We start from the raw sequence: 17,769 nt of genomic DNA, 5'->3' as shown, positions 1-17,769 counted from the left end.
AATGTGCTTCCTAAAGTACCAATCTTGGCGCAGCCAAGTTCCTGAGGCATTCCCCCTACTTTCAGCATGTTAGATTCTTAAACAGTGGAAGTTATACTATTTTTATATTTGTGCCTTATACTGTAAAGGCTGTTTTGTAATGGGATCGGTCCCTCAAAGATCAGAAGAAAAAATGTCTTATGTGCTCACAGATTACTCTGTTGGTGCTGGCTGCTGCACCCTCAGGGGTTTCTGCTGCATAATGTATAACCACACACATTGTAAATAGTGTTTTAAAGTCACACGTTAGACAAAGGAACCTGTTTCATTTGTCTCATCATAAACTTGCACTTTATGAGACATTTTATGTATTTATGAATCTTTGGTGTGTATTGCAGTGGTTTTAAATAACCATACAATCAGTTAATACATTTTAAAAAAAATTCTTGCATGTGATCTGGGGAAAAACAGATTGCCAGGATTTTGTTTTAGAGACGAATGACATTCACTAGTATTTTCTCTAAAATCACACACATCTTTCCCAAATACACATGGCCAATCTGAGGTTTGCTTCCTTTGTGATGCAGAGTGCTTCTTTCAGTTTGGTGCAGGGTGAAGAGTCTTCATGGCCTGGAAGATGTCATCACAGGACCTCTGAGATCCATACTTACAATAGAAGATGAATTACAAAAGTACTGAAAAAACATATTGTGACATGAGAATATCATGTCAAAAATATAATCAACTCAAAACATTGTGGAAATAGAGAAGTAAAAATATTGTTTTTTTGAAGGTATGTAATATATATTTTTTAATATCTTCCATAATGTTCTGTACTTTAAAATAGTTGTATCATATTTTTATTTTATTTTTTATGTTAATTAAATTAGTAATTGGTAATAATGTAAAATATTACATTGATTACTTATTCTATTTACTGTAGCACAGTTTGTCATTTTTGATTTGTAGTTTTAAATTTTGACCTGTAATTAGTATTTTTTAATTTAGTAGCATTTGTTTGGTTTGTAGATGATTAAGGTAGATAGTTTTTTCTAAATTTATTTTTTAAAATACTTTCTTACATAAACTAAATAATGAATTGGTGATCGATTATGTCAATTGTTTAACTCAATAATTATTTTAATATAATTTGTAACTTTTAATACACAACTGTTTTAAATTATTTAGAAATGTTTAATTTAGTAGTGGGTTGTTAGGCTTGTAAGGGAATAGAGTAGGAAGGTATTGAAATATTGTTTTTTAATTGAATGTTTAAGTGGGTTACATTTTCAATTGATAAATCATTTTGCTAATTATTTAATTGATTCATTATGTTAATTTTTTAACTAATGGTTAATTGGATAATCAGTGTAATTAATAGGAATGAAAAGTGTTTTATATTTATTATTTGTTTTAATTTTATTTGACTTTGATAAGTAATTTAATATTAGTAATTTTTATTTATAACTTTTTTATTACCTTTATTAACCTTTTTTTAACCTTTTTTTATACGTTTTTTTATTTCTTTTTTGTGTGTTTGTGTTTTATGGGTAGTAGAGAATGGTTTTCATTTATTTGAATGTGTTTTATATTTTTTAAATTTATTTTGTAATATAAAATTGTTTTATTACATTTTTTATTTTAAATATGATTACATATTTTAGCTCATTACATATTTAAGTGTTGTTTTAAAATTTAGCAATTGATACAGTGTTCTTATCTCCTCCAAATTACACCTACTGTTGCTAAGATGTTGCTCATTTTGGAGTAAGAATAGATAATGTGACCACTCCAAAGTCCGGAACTTTCCCTACTGTTGCTTAGATTAGGATGAAAATAGTAAATCCAGCCTCCAAAGTCTACTAATTTCCATGTGTGTGCTTTTGTTGATATAAAAATATTAAATCTAACCCATCAAATGTCAAACACATTCCCTATTGTTGCTTAGACTGGAGTAGGAATACTAAATCCAACCCCTCCAAAATCTACCACTATTCCCATTTACTTATGTTGGAGTGGGAATAGTTAACATAACCTTCCTAATGTCCAGCACTTTCTTTTCTGTTACATGGGACCTGATTATGACTTTGGCAGTCAGATGAGCCATCCGCCAATGCTGCAGGGAGGAGGCTGCCGTCATACCGGTGGCCTCCCCCAGGCGTTTTATGATGTTCCACTGGGCTGACAGGTGGAAACATTGTATTATGACATTTCCGCCAGTGAGACCAGCGGCACCCTCACAATGCACGCTATCTGCAGTGCAGACAGTGTGCATTCTGAGGGTACTGACTGGGTGGCCCTGCACTGCCCATGCCATTGACATGAGTAGTGCAGCCCACCCGTGGCCCCCATCACTGGCTATCCACCAGACTTTCCATGGCAGTTAAACCTCCATAGAAATGCTGGCGGACAGTGGACTCATGATCAGCATGGTGGCACTGAACTTAGGCCCATATTTATACCTTTTTTGCACCGCATTTGTGTAATTTTTTTACGCAAAAGTGGCACAAACTTACAAAATACAATTGTGTTTTGTAAGTTTGCGCCGCTTTTGTGTCAAAAAGTGGCGCCAATGTGGCGCTAAAAAAGTATAAATATGAGCCTCATTGTTGCAATGGCTGACCATGATTTTGACTGCCACCGCCCAGTTGGGAACCATGTTCCTGGTGGTGGTAGCGCTCCCCTAGTGGTCCGACCGACAGGGTCATAATCTGGAAGTCGGACCTCCAGGAGTGCGGTGGTGCAACTGCAACAGCAAGTCTGGTGGTCTTGAGACCACCAGACTCATAATGAGGCCCTTAGATTGGAGTGGGAATAGTATAGCTAACCCTTTCAAAGTCCCACACTTTCCCTGCTTTTGCTTAAATTGGAGTGTGATTAGTAAGTCTACCCACTCCAAAGTCCAGCACTTTCCTTGTTTTTGTTTAAACTGGAGAGGGATTAGTAAAACAAACTTCTCCAAAGTTCAACATTTTCCCCACTGTTACTTAGAATTAGATTGAAGTTAGAATAACCCTTGTGTTTGTTTATGGTGGAGCAGAAATATTAAATTTCACCTGTTCAATATCCAATTTCCCTACTGTTGCTAAGATTAATGTACGAGTAGTAACTCTAACTTCTCAAAAGTTCAAGACCTTCCCTACTTTTGCTTATGTTAAAGAGGGAGTAGTAAATTTAACACCTCCAAAGTCCAAAACGTTCCCTGCTGTTATTTTGATAGGAGTAGGAATAGAAAATGTAATCCCTCCAAAGTCCAATACTTTCCCTGCATTTGCATTATTTGGAGTGTGATCAGTAAGTCTATCCTCTCAAAAGTCCAACACTTTCCTTACGGTTGCTTGGATTTGAGTGGGTATAATCTATATAACCCCTTCAAAAGTCCAACACTTTTCTTGTTATTATTTACATTGGAGTGGGAATAGTAAACCTAATCCCTCCAAACTTCACACTCTCTTAATTGCGTAGGAGTCGCAATAGTGTTAGAAATTTGGTTACTGGTTGGCTGGAGTGTAAGGCATGGTCAAGCAGCAGCCACAATTCTTGTCTGGGCAAGGCAAAAGCAAACCCCAAATTAACCTGTAACCCCCTGGTTACAGCGCAGTCAGGCTCAACTTAGATGCAATGTGTAAAGCATTTGAGCAACACTTCAAACACTAACACATTGAAAATACCACTAAAAAAATCCCACACCAGGTTAGACAATAGAGCTTTATTATTTTTTTATTTGTTTTATTCGGTCTACAATTAGACCATTAAAAAGCATTGAAACGAACCATATATCCAGAGAAAAACAAAGATACAATTAATACACTCCTTGTCCAACAAACCAAATATTAGGTAATACTCCTTAGTTGATGGATCCTAACTTATTGGATACCATCTACCAAGGCAATTTAAAAAAGAAACAGATGGTATACTGTATCATTTCCAATATTACCTATAAAAACTGTTCTAAAGCAAATTGTACATAACCAGTGGTTCGCAGTGCTCCATAAAATATTTCATATTTATAAAAGAATAAAAACCAAACATTTAAAAGGGTGCCATAAAATTAACCTCAGTTCTTGAGTAAAATATTCATAAGAAAAGAATCTTACCATTTACAAGGAGCTATACGCTACGCTATTAAGAGTCAGGTAAGTAGGAAAACCCAGTAAAAAACACAAACACAGATAAAATCTAATATCATAGGTGAACCGACACAAATAATCAGTTTTCGGCTTCCTAATCATCTGAAATCTTCGTCCACAAACTGCTGGTCCTCTCCTCAGTAATTAGACTAGGATCTGACATAGTCCTGCTGACAAAAATTTGGAGACAGACCCTACTATCAACGTAGAAGTATCATATTTGCATAGTCTATAAGCGGTGGTTCGATCATGCAGTAGCAGTACCTTGCACAGAGGGATAATCCACTTCCCTCAAGGGCATTTATACAAGGGGCAGAAAAATAAAACATGCTCGGGAGTTTCTTTACATAGGTGGCAGTTTATGCATTTATCAGACGTGGGACTATTGATCGACCAACGGGCTGTGTAGCTGTTGAATGCTAATGTTCCATATCTGAACTGAAGGAATAGGGCTCGGGCACGTGCTGGTATGGGGAGATCCAAGAAATTTTCGGGCCGGGGTTCGTGCTTGACCCGCAGAAACTCAGCTGTCAGCCGACCTAGCCCATTTTGGTGAAAAAACTCATCATGAATTGTTCCCCAATATCGCTCTTTGATCAGCAATCTAGCGTTAGCAGGGATCGTCTCAGAATTCTCCCAATAATGGGGGAAGCCCAGCTTAACCCAAGCTGATTTAATCTTCCTCAACCAGCGAACTTTTTCCCATCCCTGGGAAGGTGGTATAAGATCTTTAGGGGGTCATTACGACCTTGGCGGGCGGCACGAGCCGCCCGCCAAGATCTGACCGCCATGCGGCCGCCAATGCAGCTGCACCCCCGCCGCGGCCATTTGGAGATCCCCGCTGGGCCGGCAGGCAGAAACCTGGTTTCTGCCCGCCGGCCCAGCAGGGATCACGGTCGCAACATAGGAGCCGGCTCCAAATGGAATCGGCGGTGTTGCGGCCGTGCGACCGGTGCAGTTGCACCCGTCGCACTTTCCACTGTCTGCACAGCATGCCCCAGGGGCCCCACGACTCCCCGTACCGCCAGCCTTTTCCTGGTGGTTCAGACCGCCAGAAAAAGGCTGGCGGTCGGGGAGTCGTAATCCCCTGGGCAGCGCTGCAAGCAGCGCTGCCCTGGCGGATTACATCCACTGGGGCCATTGTGGCAGTAAACCGCCGGCCCCAGTGTTGCGACCGCAGCGCAACCGCCGCGGTCATAATACACCGGGAGGCACCGCCAGCCTGTTGGCGGTGCTTCCGTCGTTTTGGCCCTGCAGTAGTAATACCGCCAGGGTCATAATGACCACCTTAATTGCTGTCCTGATGGGCTCAAGTTCTTCGGTTTTCCATAATCGAACCCAATATAGAAGCAGCCTTATACTTGGTGTATCTTTGATGCTATTTATACCCAGGTCTAATCTTAGGGGGATCATGGGTGTGCCCTTCCCTAGTCTAGATATGTGTCTGAAAATTTGTTTTCTTTGATTTGGAGAATATCCAATTGTCTGTATAAACCCCAGAGTTCCGCTCCGTACAGGGCAGCAGCACGGATTTGGACTTTGTAAATTTCGGAAATAGGGATCAGAGGGGGGCTTGCTGTGGTATTAGCCTTTCGTTCTAGCACTCCACCTCTTTGGCTGATAATAAGTGCCCCTTTTCTTATGCCTGCATCTCAAGTACCCTTATCCTATAATCTAATACCCAGACAATCGTACTCCATTACTCTCTCCAAAAGGACTGAATCCATTGCTATATTTGCTTTTATCTTCTTATTTGAGGTGCTATATACCATAAGTTTTGTTTTCTTAGCATTTATATCCAGCCCATAATCTCTACAAAACATGCAGAACTGATTAACCAAATTTTGGATTCCCATGGATGTTTTGGCCAACAGGATGGTGTCATCCGCATAGAGCAGGCACGGCACTTTATTCCCGGCCAACTTAGGAGAATCGTTGGTACAGTTAGCTAGATAATTAATGCAGTTATTTATGTATAGGAGGAAAAGGGTAGGGGCTAAGACACAACCCTGTCTGACTCCTCTTTCAATGTGACTGGATCGGTTAGATCGCCGTCCTTACCACTCCTAATTTGTGCATAGGTATTCTCGTGTAATCGGACCATAAGTTTCAGAAGACCATTGGGGATGCCCATATCGGCTAATGTCAGCTATAGCTGGTTCCTAGGGACCAGATCGAATGCGGCTCTAAGATCAATGAAGACCACAAACAGATTACCCCCTCCTACTTCCACAGTCTTCCATTTGATTGTTAGAAATCTTAGAACTTGATCTATAGTACTGACTGCTGGCCTAAACCCTGCTTGCAAATTAGAGATGGCATTAGTTTCTAGGATCCATTCTTCAAGGTGAGACAGGATTTGCTTTGCGAATTTTTTTTGAAAATTGTCAAGTAAGGAAATTGGACGATAATTGCCAGGGTCAGAGGGACTGCCTTTTTTAAAAATAGGAACTATCTCCACTCCCTTCCAGGAGCTCGGAACAGGCGCTCCTGCAGCATCTGCTTTAGAAACCAAGTTCAAGTATGTGGCCCATATATTGTACAGGTCACCTGGAATTTTATCAAGACCTGGGGCCTTTCCCCATTTCAGAGAAACAATTGCCGCCTTAGTTTCTGCAAGAGTGAATTTAATTGGGGAGGCCTCGGAGGACATAATATGGTTCAGTTCCCCAGTAATAACATCTGTAGGCCCTAAGTATAATTGGCCAAAGTGATCTGTCCACTCCACGGGGAGTATTGAGGCACCAGGCAGACGGCTAGGTTCCCTGCTGGTGTCGGCCACCAATTTCCAAAATCTCGAGGTATCATTAGCTTTTGCATACTCCAGGAGGGAAATCCATCTAGACTCATCCCATCCCCTGCGGGCCCTGCTAAGTGCCTGTTTATAATCTTTCCTTGTTTGCCTTATAAACTCTGACTGACCCCCTCTAAGAGCTCTAAGTAGTTTGTGCTGAGCTTCCCTGCATGCAGCACTGAACCACCTTGCACTACACTTCTTTTTTGATTTACTGGCAATCTCTTTAGTAAAGAGGTGTTTTAGGGAATTCAATAATTGTGTATGGGCTACTAAGAGCCCTTCACCATCTTCTAAAAGCAGGGACATGCACTCCATTTGATCAGCCAACAGGCTGTACAGAGTTGTCATGGAACCTAAGTCGGTGTTCACAATTTCCCATTTGACATTCCGTCTGTTGTTTGTCAGTGCAAGCTGTTGTTCATAGATCTTAGGACAAGGGGCTTCAAGTAGAGGAAATAAACCTCTGACCGCTAAGATCAGTGGCTCATGATCACTTTCCTCATGTTCTAAAATCTTCATATCGGCCATGTGACCCCACAACCTAATGTCAAGCAAAATATAATCTATCTGGCTCTTCTGGGCTCCACGCCTGAATGTAGGATGAAGGTCAACATCTGAGCGGGAGCGACCATTGCAGGCCCGAAGACCATGTGCCAGTGTGATGTCCACGACTTGGTGTGTTAATCTGTTCATTCTCGGCCTTTTGCTTGACACCAGTTGAGGGATGCCCCAATATGCGTCCTCTTCTTTATATAGTTCCTGGGCCAGCGAGTAGGGCTCAAAGGTGACATTAAAATCCCCTGCGATAAGAATATAATGGGAAGAGGTTTTGCAGGAGAGAAAGCTATCCAAAATAGACAGAGCTTCTGACTCGTATTTGCTGCCCAAGCTCCTATTATAGATGTTAATTATTAGGAGCGGTTTCTCCTTAACGGATGGTATGATCAGACCCATCAGATCGGGACAGCCCATATCTACTGGTTCAAACCTACATTTGAGGGAGCAGCTAAGCCATATGAGCAGCCCGCCTGATGGTCTCCCGGAGGTCACCTTGGATGCTGGAACCAATAACTTTTAAGGCCAATTCTATATTTGGGCTCCAATGCCCACGTTTCTTGAAAAAGGCATATTTTGTGTTCGTCTATAAATTTGCCCCATTCAGGGATACCCATTTTATTCTCCAGCCCTGAGACGTTCCAGCTAAGAACTGTGTCTAAACCATCTGTTCTGCCTTGTGGACTTTTAACCGTCAAACACCCTCTAGCGAGTGAAGTGCCAAAGGAAGGGTGCGTGCCCCTCTCAATCGTAGCTAAACTAGCCTTGGTTAGAGTTTCCACTGCATTATCACCCGAAGGGTTGCTCGCCCCACTTAAAACGGGGCCTGGCGTAGGCAGTTCAGGTACCCGGACCGGTTGGGTAGACCCACGGTTGTTAAAACCTATTGATTCCGGGGCTGAGTTACTCTCATGAGCCACGCCCTCCTTACTAGCTCCCCAAGTACAGATCTCCCTGCTCTGACCACAAAGGGAAGGAGGGAGGCTATTTTCCGTCCTGGAGACTTCTATCTGGGCTGGTGAAAGGATTGGTATGGGGTCTCTGATATCTACAATAGAGGTCTGATCAGTCTCAGGACTACTTGTACCTATTCCTTGTGTTCCACTAGTTCTGATTACAGGGAAGTTCTTATCACAATTTCTAGTTCTTTGAGGCTTAGGTAGAGCGTAGGCGGGGCTGTCTTTTAGTCAGTCAACTTCAGAAAGAGAGGGTGAGAGGGGGCTACATCCTATCTGGGGAATAAACTGCTTCTGAAAACTGGTGTAACCGCTGTGTGGCATTAACGCCCCCTTACTAGCTGATGTGACTATGTGAGGATAGAATGCCTGGAGTCTACACAAAGATACTTCTTCTCCTAGAGGGTTGGATTTTCACACATTCGAGGAGAGCTGCTGAACAAGGGTGGGTGAATCGAAGTTGATAACAATACAATCCCCCGTGCCGGGGTTCTTAATTGGTACCACCCAACCCACCCTCCTCACCATTATTACTGAAGATACCATATGGAATGCAAATATGGCGTTACTGTGTAACCAATGTATAACCTTGTTTTTCAGTTCTATATATGATTCAGAAATGTTGGTTTTAAGTTTAGGGACACTTGTGATGACAAGAACTTATGGACAGGATTCCGGCGGTAGGTGTAAAGTTCCCAAGTTGGTTCCTTCGTCCCTATACGTCCGATCAAATGATGGATAGTTCTGATCGGAAATGTCTTTATAGCAATAGAGCTTAATTTAAGAAATAAAACAAGAGTAACACCACAAAAATTAAAACAGTAGAACAGCAGTTATGAATTTCTAAAGAATGAACTGTAAAATAGAGCCTAAATGCATAAAGCACCAACTGAGGCTAACTGGTCACACTGGACCAGGTCAAACGTTCAGACTGTTGATGATGCACGGGACAAATACAGTTCCAGATTAATCCTGCTGATGTTTTACCTTCTCAAATTTTTGCGTTGGTGGTCCTCCGTGGTTGATTGATGAGACCGCTGATGGTGGCTTGTACTGAATTTTGGTGCGAGTGGTGTGGTCTTGGTGTAAACAGGCCTGGTCATGGTCACAAAGACTCCAAAATCCTGATTTTAAGAGCGCTGAGCCACACCATGGGTTCAGGACTTAAAGGGCACCACTTGTGGGTCACAAACTCAATGCAGCTGGATCCAGGAGCTTTTTGGTGAGCATTTTATGTCCCTGAGGCTCAGATCAGGAGGCCAGCAGACTATCACTTTGAGTCACTCTTGGGTCCTGGGATCAAGATGAAGTTGCAGTTCCAGTTCGTCTGCTCAAGGAAAGACTGCAGCATGTCAGCACACATAGCAGGGCAGCAGCTCCTTTTTAGCAGCATTCCAGCAGAGTGGTAGTTATCATAGCAGCACAGCAGTCCTTCTTCCTGGCAGAGTATCCACAGGTACTGAAGTGTACTGAAGAGTTGGTGTCTGAGTTGTCTTTTCTTACTTTCCAAAACGTTCAGAATTGTAACTTTAAATTCAACTTCACAATAAGTTACGGTTTTAAATTAGGATTCCAGAGACACCATACATGATCTGGTTACTTTTTCTCATTTGGAATTTACACTAAAATATCGTAAGGCAACTTCAATCTTATCCTATAGGATAGACCTTGCAGTAGTTAAAAACAAATGTAATTATTTTACTACCAGGACATGTAAACGTAAATATGCAAAACCTTTTAAATACGCTGCACCCTGCCCTTGGGGATGTCCAAGGTCTACCATAGGAGTGACTTATATGTATTAATAAGAAAGGTTTGGGCTTGGCAAACATTCACACACATATACTGCAATGGCAGGCCTGAGACATGTTTAAAGTCCTACTTAGGAGAGTGGCACAATCAGTGCTGCAGGTCCAGTAGTAGCATTTCATTTACAGGTCCTGGACACATGTAGTGCGCTTTACTAGGGACTTAACAGTAAATTAATTGAATATGCCAATTGGGTATAAGCCAATGTTACCATGTTTTTGAGCAAAGGGCACTAGTACTTCAGCACTGGTTAGCAGCAGTAAAGTGCCCAGCGTCCTAAGGTCAACAAGAAAAAGGCTCAGCAAAAATTGAGGAGTGAAGGAAAAAAGTTTGGGGATGCCCCTGAAGAAAAGGCCAAGTCCAACAAGTAGTAAATCTAAACTCACCAAAGTTCAACACTTTCCCTACTGTTGATATGACTGGAGTGGGAGTAGTAAATATAACCCCTCCAATGTGCAGCACTTCCCCACCTTTTACATATATTGGACTGGGAATAGTAATTCAAGCCACTCCAAAGTCCAACATATGTCCTACCTTTGCTTATGTTGGTGTTAGAATAGTAAATCTGAATCCCTCAAAGTCCATAGTGTAGTCCAAAGTATATATACATATATATTTATTTGCCATTACATTGTTAAAAGTATTTATTTTTAATTATATTATTATTTTGCAGTTTATTATTTAAAAGTTACATATAATGCTTCATAAATAGATATGTATATCTTAACACTAGATTTTGGGCACAATATTTTGAAAGAAGGTAAAGTCAATTTTTTTCCAACAATATTTCTGACAAAATATTCTTGCATAAAAATATTTTTCTAGACATTATTTTGTGATACAACCAAACAGCAACAGTGGATAGCTTTAGCTGTGGCCTCTTCTTTGCAGCTGCTTTTTGGATGTGGGCCTTTCACGAGCTCTTTGCCGCTATGGAGATCCTATGATAACATAAGTTGTATCCCTTTGCATCTGTGACCCAATGAGTGTCATTCAGACAAAATATTGAGTTTAAAATATTGAGATACAGAAATATTGAGTCTTAACTTACAAATAGCGTTTTATAGTAATATCGTTGACAAGGATATCGATTTGAGAGGTAAGTAATATAGTTGTTAAATATATCTGTATTGTAAATATCGATGTTAAAAATATCTCTGTTATAATATCATTTATAAAAATATTGCTGTCAATAATATTGTTTTGTAATTATTTTTATGTGTTTTAGTATATGTTTTGATTGTATTTTTATAAATTGTTTGTATAAATATTGTTTATATTTGTATATAGTTTGTAAATTTTCAGTTGTTTTTTAATTTAATTTAATTTTGTATTGCATTTTTTAGTGTCGTAACAGGTTGTGGGTTTTGTAGGGGTATAGAGTTCGAAGTACTTTAAATATAATTAATAATTAATGTTTAATTATTATTAATGATTTAATTGATAATCTATTATGTAAACTCTCTTATAATATTTTTTTCAGTTACGTTTTAGGTACTGGTTGCCGGTTTTGTAGGGGTGTAGGATGAGAAGTAATTTACTTATAATTAATTAGTATTTAATCTGGAATCATTATTAATTATTTAATTGATAATTAATTATGTAAATTCTGTAATTGATTACCTTTTTAAGTTATGTTTTAGGTGCTAGTTGTTGGGTTCATAGGGGTACAGGGTGGGAAGTAAATTAATTATAATTCATTAATCATGTTTTTTAGATTGTATGTTAGGACTGTGTTGTGTTTTTAGGGTTACAGGCTTGGAAGCTAATTAATAGATAATGTATTGATTATTACTTTATCATTGATTTTTTAATTTTAAGTATGTGTTGTTCAGTTTGTACAGTAATGGGTAAGGTATTTAAGTAATTATAAATTTAAAAACGGTTTTCCATTTTTTCAAAATGTTTTTTAAATCATCACATAGGTTGCATTATACTTTATTTTTATTAGATTTTAATTGTTGGCTGTTCGTGGGAATATAGTGTGACATATTAATTATATTAATAATATTTGTGTTAATTAATAATTTTGAAATAGTTATGTTATTTTTTTATTTTTTCTTAACATTAAGAGATTTATGGGTGATCATGACTTCAGTTATATTGGCACCGCCATATTGTCTTTGGCAGTCCGACCGCCCTCTCCTTGGCAGTCTGACTGCCTGATTACGATCTGTGCAGTCGGACCACGACAACACCGCTGCCACAGCCAACATTTGAGATGCCGCAGCGGCAGTGGTAGGGACAGGGACGGTCAGTGGTGGAGGGTGTCCGCAATGGTACGGCTGTGTGTATTAGGATCTGCCATTTCTCTGGACTTTTCATGGCGGGGACACCATCATGAAAAACCCACCGGAAAGACAGGTGAAAGGCCACAAAAAAGGGCCCAACGTGCATAAGCCCATGTGGATTGCGGCCAGGGCCCATGTTGTCCCCCTATGCCTGTAATGTCGGTGCATGCACTGTTTGCCATGCACGACATTGTGCATGGAAACAGTTTGCCCGACTTACTGGAGGAGCAGCAGTGTAATTGGCATTGCCTTATGGCATTATTGCTATGGAAAAAGATTTTCGACTGGACTTCACCCCTCCCCATAAGAATTTTTGATCCATGACTCTTGGACATTTGACCTTAAAAGTGAAAAATCATTGACCATGCTGTGAATGTATTGAATCAGGATCATATGAACTCCCATAATTATGTACTTACTAGATGTTGAGGACTTCTAATTAAGTGACATTTTTTAATTCACACGGAGGTTACATAGGTCTTCATGCCTGGAGTCGTGTTTGGTTTTTGGGGGGGTCTGAATTTTTCAGAAAATTTTCTATCTGTGTTGTTCTTGTCTTTAATGAGTATGACTGAGATTGTGTGAATGATAGTTTTTCTTTTTTATCTTTTTTGCCTTTCCCAGGTTACACAGGACTATTTTTGCTATATAGAAAAGTATGCAGTATCAAATGAATGTAAGTATAATTGTAAAATAAAATGAAATACAGTACCCTTATATGAATGTATGTTAATGACCTTGCTTTGACGGGTTGTTATTATCAAATTCAGGGATTCCAATTGATTGGAACCATTAGTGAAGGTGAGTTATTTGTTTTTTATTGCCTTAGTCTCTCTCTTACAGGCGGAGCACGCCGCCACCTTGACTGTACCACCGACTCACTGCCAGCCACGTGGGAATGTCATAGTGTGGCAATTGGAATGCTGCCACCTTCACGGCATTCTTTCGACCGGTGCCGACTGGTGGTCCAACTGCCAAAGTTGTAATCAGGCCCGTCGTAATCAGGCCCTTAATTTTTATAATTACAATTTTATAATTTGGGGTATTTAATAGAGTTATTAAAATATGCTGTTGATTTGAAGTGAAGTATTTGGTTTGTACTGTACCAGTGAATGGGTTGGGAATAGTACATTTTACCTCTTCTGAGTTTAATGCTTTCCATACTGTTGTACCAACTGGAGTGGGAACAGTAGGGATTTACCCCTTCTGCGTCCAATCCTTTCGCTACTGTTGCACACACTGGAGTGGGAATAGTACATTTTACCCCTCCTGAGTCCAAAAGTTTCCCTAGTGTTTTACACACTGGAGTGAGAATAGTATATTTTATCCCACCTGAGTTCAATGCTTTCCCTACTGTTACACTTACTGGAATGGAAATAGTAAATTAAATTTTTCCTGAGTCCAACAGTTTCTATATTGTTTCACACACTGGAGTGGGAATAGTGAATTTAACTCTCCTGAGTCCTATACTTTTCCTACTGTTGCACACAATGGAGTGGGAGTAGTAAATATTACCCCTGTTGAGTCCACCGCTTTCACTACTGTTGCATTACTGGAGTGGGAATAGTAAATTTACCCTCTCCTGAGTCCAACACTTTCCCTACTGTTGTACAGACTGGAGAAGGAATAGTAAATGTACCCCTCCTGAACAAAGTCTTTCTCTACTGTTGCACATACTGGAGTGGGAATAGTAAGTTTTACCCCTCTGGTGTCAAACACTTACCCTCCTGTTGCACAGATTGGAGTAGGAATAGTAAATGTTACCCTTCACGAAACCAACATATTCCCTACTGTTGCATTGAATGGTGTGGAATAGTACATTTTCCTTCTTCTGAGCACAACACTTTCTCTACTTTTGCATACAATGGGGTGAGAATAGTAAGTTGTATATTCCCAGTGTTCAACGATTTCTCTACTGTTGCACAGATACAGTGGAAATAGTAAATTTTACTCCTTCTGAGTCCATTGGTTTTCCTACTGTTGTATAGATTGGAGTGGGAGTAGTATATTTACTACTGCTATAGTTTAATAATTTAGTTAACATTGTTTAAATATACCAGATCCCTCAGGGATTCTTTACAACTATAGAACGAGACATGTGGCTCTTCTTGTGGGAGGGGAAACACCTGAGAATAGCCCTCAAGATGCTACAGCACAATCAATATGAATGGGGCTTGTCTCTCCCAGATCTGGAGGCGTTTCACTGGGCAGCATATCTGATTAATATGAATAACAGGCTATTTGCACCTGGGGACATCCCACCCTCCACTTAGAGAGATTGCAGTGGGAAAGGAAATCCTGTATACACTACCTATATGGAGGAGGGGGAAGTCAACAACTCCTGCCAACCACTCAGGTGTCCCTCAGGGCATGGATTCGGGCTACCACGGTACTGGGATGGCACTGCGGTCCCATGAGAGAGACCCCGCTTTGGGAGGGATGTTTGCTGCCTTAAATTGGTAAGTTGACAGGTTTTGAGAGCTGGGACCGCGTTGCTATCTCCAAGGTGGGAGACGTGATGGAAGGGGGTGACATCAAGCCTTTTGTATCCCTCCAGCCCGAGTATGAGCTTAGTAAAACACAGTTCCTCAGATATGTGCGACTGTGACATGCATGGAATGCAGCGGGCCTCCCGGGAGAGGGAATACCTGACTACGCCACACTGGAAGGTAAACTATTGATGGGCGGCTTAGACACAAAAGCAACATCTATGACGTATAAGACTATCAATAGTAACATGCCGAACTCACTTCTAAAACCGTGTAGGCGGTGGAAGGCCGAGCTTGGGGAACTAGAGGACATAGTCTGGGAGGCAGCGCTGATGTTTCCAAGAGACTCAGATTAATCCAATTTAAAATCCTTCACAGGTTATATTAAGATAGACAACGTTTACATGTGATGGGAGGGGTGCAGCAACCTAATTGTCTTAGATGTTGTGGGAATATTGGAATCTTCCTACATGCACTTTGGCACTGCCCTGTGATCTAGGAGATTGGAACAGGTTTGGGGGGGGTTGGGGGGTGGTATCGGAGCAGATCCCTCTTGATCACAAATTTATTCTATTGGGAATTCCCAATGATATTGATCTGCCCCGAAGGAAGCTTTTATTCAGCGACCTTGAGATGGTGGTGGCCAAGAGGGATATTGTCCACCTCTGAGGATGTAAGATGTGTCCCACTGTGGACATGTGGAGAAGAGGAATGGATGGGTTTATGATGGGAGAGAAGGTGACCTATATGAATAGAGGCTGCCCATGGAAGTTCGGGTAAGTGTGGGGGGACTGGATGACATATTACTCCCTGGAGGTATAAACACTAGCTGAGTATTGACCCGTGGGCCATATTGAGGGCTATATGTCACAAAATATTGAATGGCCTCTGGATTATGATGTGGATAGATGAGGAATAGAACTGAGAATTGCTTGGATTAACTGTGGGTTGATATGTCTGGGGATGGTTGGGGGTAGGGGATTGCTTGGTATCTCTTTCTATTTCTGGTGTTTTGAAGATATACCACTATGTAAAGCCTATTTGAATATGATCTGCAACTGTTGAAAACCAAATAAAAAAAAGTATTGAAAAAAACAATGTTTAAATATACATTACTATTATGTGTGTATGTATCTAATTTTATTTTATTTATTTATATGTATAAATGTATGCAGTTCTTAACATATTTTTAGTTAAATGTATTTGTAGCTTTTGTTTACTTTTTATGTATATTTAAATTGGAAATATTCTAAATTTATTTGCAATTTATGTGTTTTAGTTTATATTTTTTAGGTTTATGTAAATATTTTTTTTTGTTATATTAATAAACTAAACAAAATAGAAAAGTATAATATAAATTAAAATTAATATTTGTTATAATAGTTTTACATGATATATGTGTATATAAACATTAATTTATACATACATATGTGTGTTTTTGTTTAAATATGTATTTATCTATTTTTAGATAGTACTTAAATGTATTTAATTTACATTTCATTCATGTTATAAGTTAAATTATCTACGATCTACTGTTTTTAACTACATATATAGTTTGAAAACCATAAATATTTTATATTAGTATTAAATTATATTTTTTTCCGATATTTTTGTGCTTACGATTATATGTGTGGGAAAATTATATTTTTGTGACCTATATTTTTGACACAATATTTCTGTATCACGATATTTGTAGTTTCCATATTTATTATGCCATAGAACCCCAATGAGTTTGACACGCTTGTCTCTTATAGTTTATTTGAAAGCTTTTGGGGTTTCTTTCATGGTTCTTGGCCACCTAAAAAGCAAAATGCATCTCTGTTGTCACCGAGTACTGCTAACATTTATTTTTTAGATCCATTCCAACAGTCTGAGATTGACATTGCTCCCACACTTGCAGCCACAATGATAGTAAACTAATTATAGGTAGTGATGTTCAATGAAGTGCGCCAATGAGAGTGTGAACGAGTCACCATGTCACAATGAACGTATAGAACAAACTACCCAGGCAATGGAAGGTGGTGTAGTAAAGGAGATGCAGAATTTTGAGCGGGTTAAGTTTGTATTGTTGTGACAAGCACTTCTTTAGAAAAAAATGCCTCATTCTTATTTCATTTCCTTCAAACATCCAGCCCAGCAACCTTAAGGTTTGAGGTATGACAGTATGATTATGTTAATTCTGACTCACAGGCAAGTAGAACATGGATAAAATATTGATTTCCCTCAAGCAGTGTTCTTTCTTGCATCTTAATGTCTCTGATTAGCTCGGCTACTAAAATAAAAATTAATAGCACTACTGAAGTTTGCTTTGCTATAGTAATGACTAAGTTGTAATCGAAACCATAATTCTATACATTGAACATAGCACACCAAAAACGTCTAAAATCCATAGAGGCGTGTGTTTTTCGATTTTTTAACCAACTAAAAAATAATATCACATTGTATTTCTTAGTTTATTCGCTACAGGTAATTACACAGACTTATTTGGGTCTACGGCATTCAATATTTATTTCACGTCTGTTGTACATGCAAGAACAAAGATGATTTACTCACTGTTCACCCGGGTCTACGTCTCTAAGTCCAATGTATACAATGTCTTTCGCAGATAGGCACGGTTTCACCCACGAGAATCCTGGAACATCAGGCATCTAAACATAATGGCAAGCATTAGTCTCCCAGAGATGTTGAGCCCGGAAACACGCGTGTGTTGTAGTTTACAGTGTGCTCTGAATTACTGTGCTACCTACTAACTTTGGGTCCTGT

General features: G+C 39.6%; 1 protein-coding gene across 1 annotated transcript in view; it reads right to left on the bottom strand.

Annotated features, from left to right (window-relative positions):
- The window catches only part of ARG1 (arginase 1), a 221,880-nt gene that overhangs the window by 69,732 nt on the left and 134,379 nt on the right, over positions 1–17,769 (bottom strand). Inside the window, exon 5 of the mRNA XM_069234881.1 lies at positions 17,560–17,654. Coding sequence (XP_069090982.1) covers positions 17,560–17,654 — 95 coding nt within the window. The remainder of the gene's footprint in view (positions 1–17,559; positions 17,655–17,769) is intronic.

The sequence above is a fragment of the Pleurodeles waltl genome, chromosome 5, assembly GCF_031143425.1.
Source record: "Pleurodeles waltl isolate 20211129_DDA chromosome 5, aPleWal1.hap1.20221129, whole genome shotgun sequence".
In the NCBI taxonomy this organism is placed as follows: domain Eukaryota; kingdom Metazoa; phylum Chordata; class Amphibia; order Caudata; family Salamandridae; genus Pleurodeles; species Pleurodeles waltl.
This window is presented reverse-complemented; position numbering and strand designations above follow the sequence as displayed.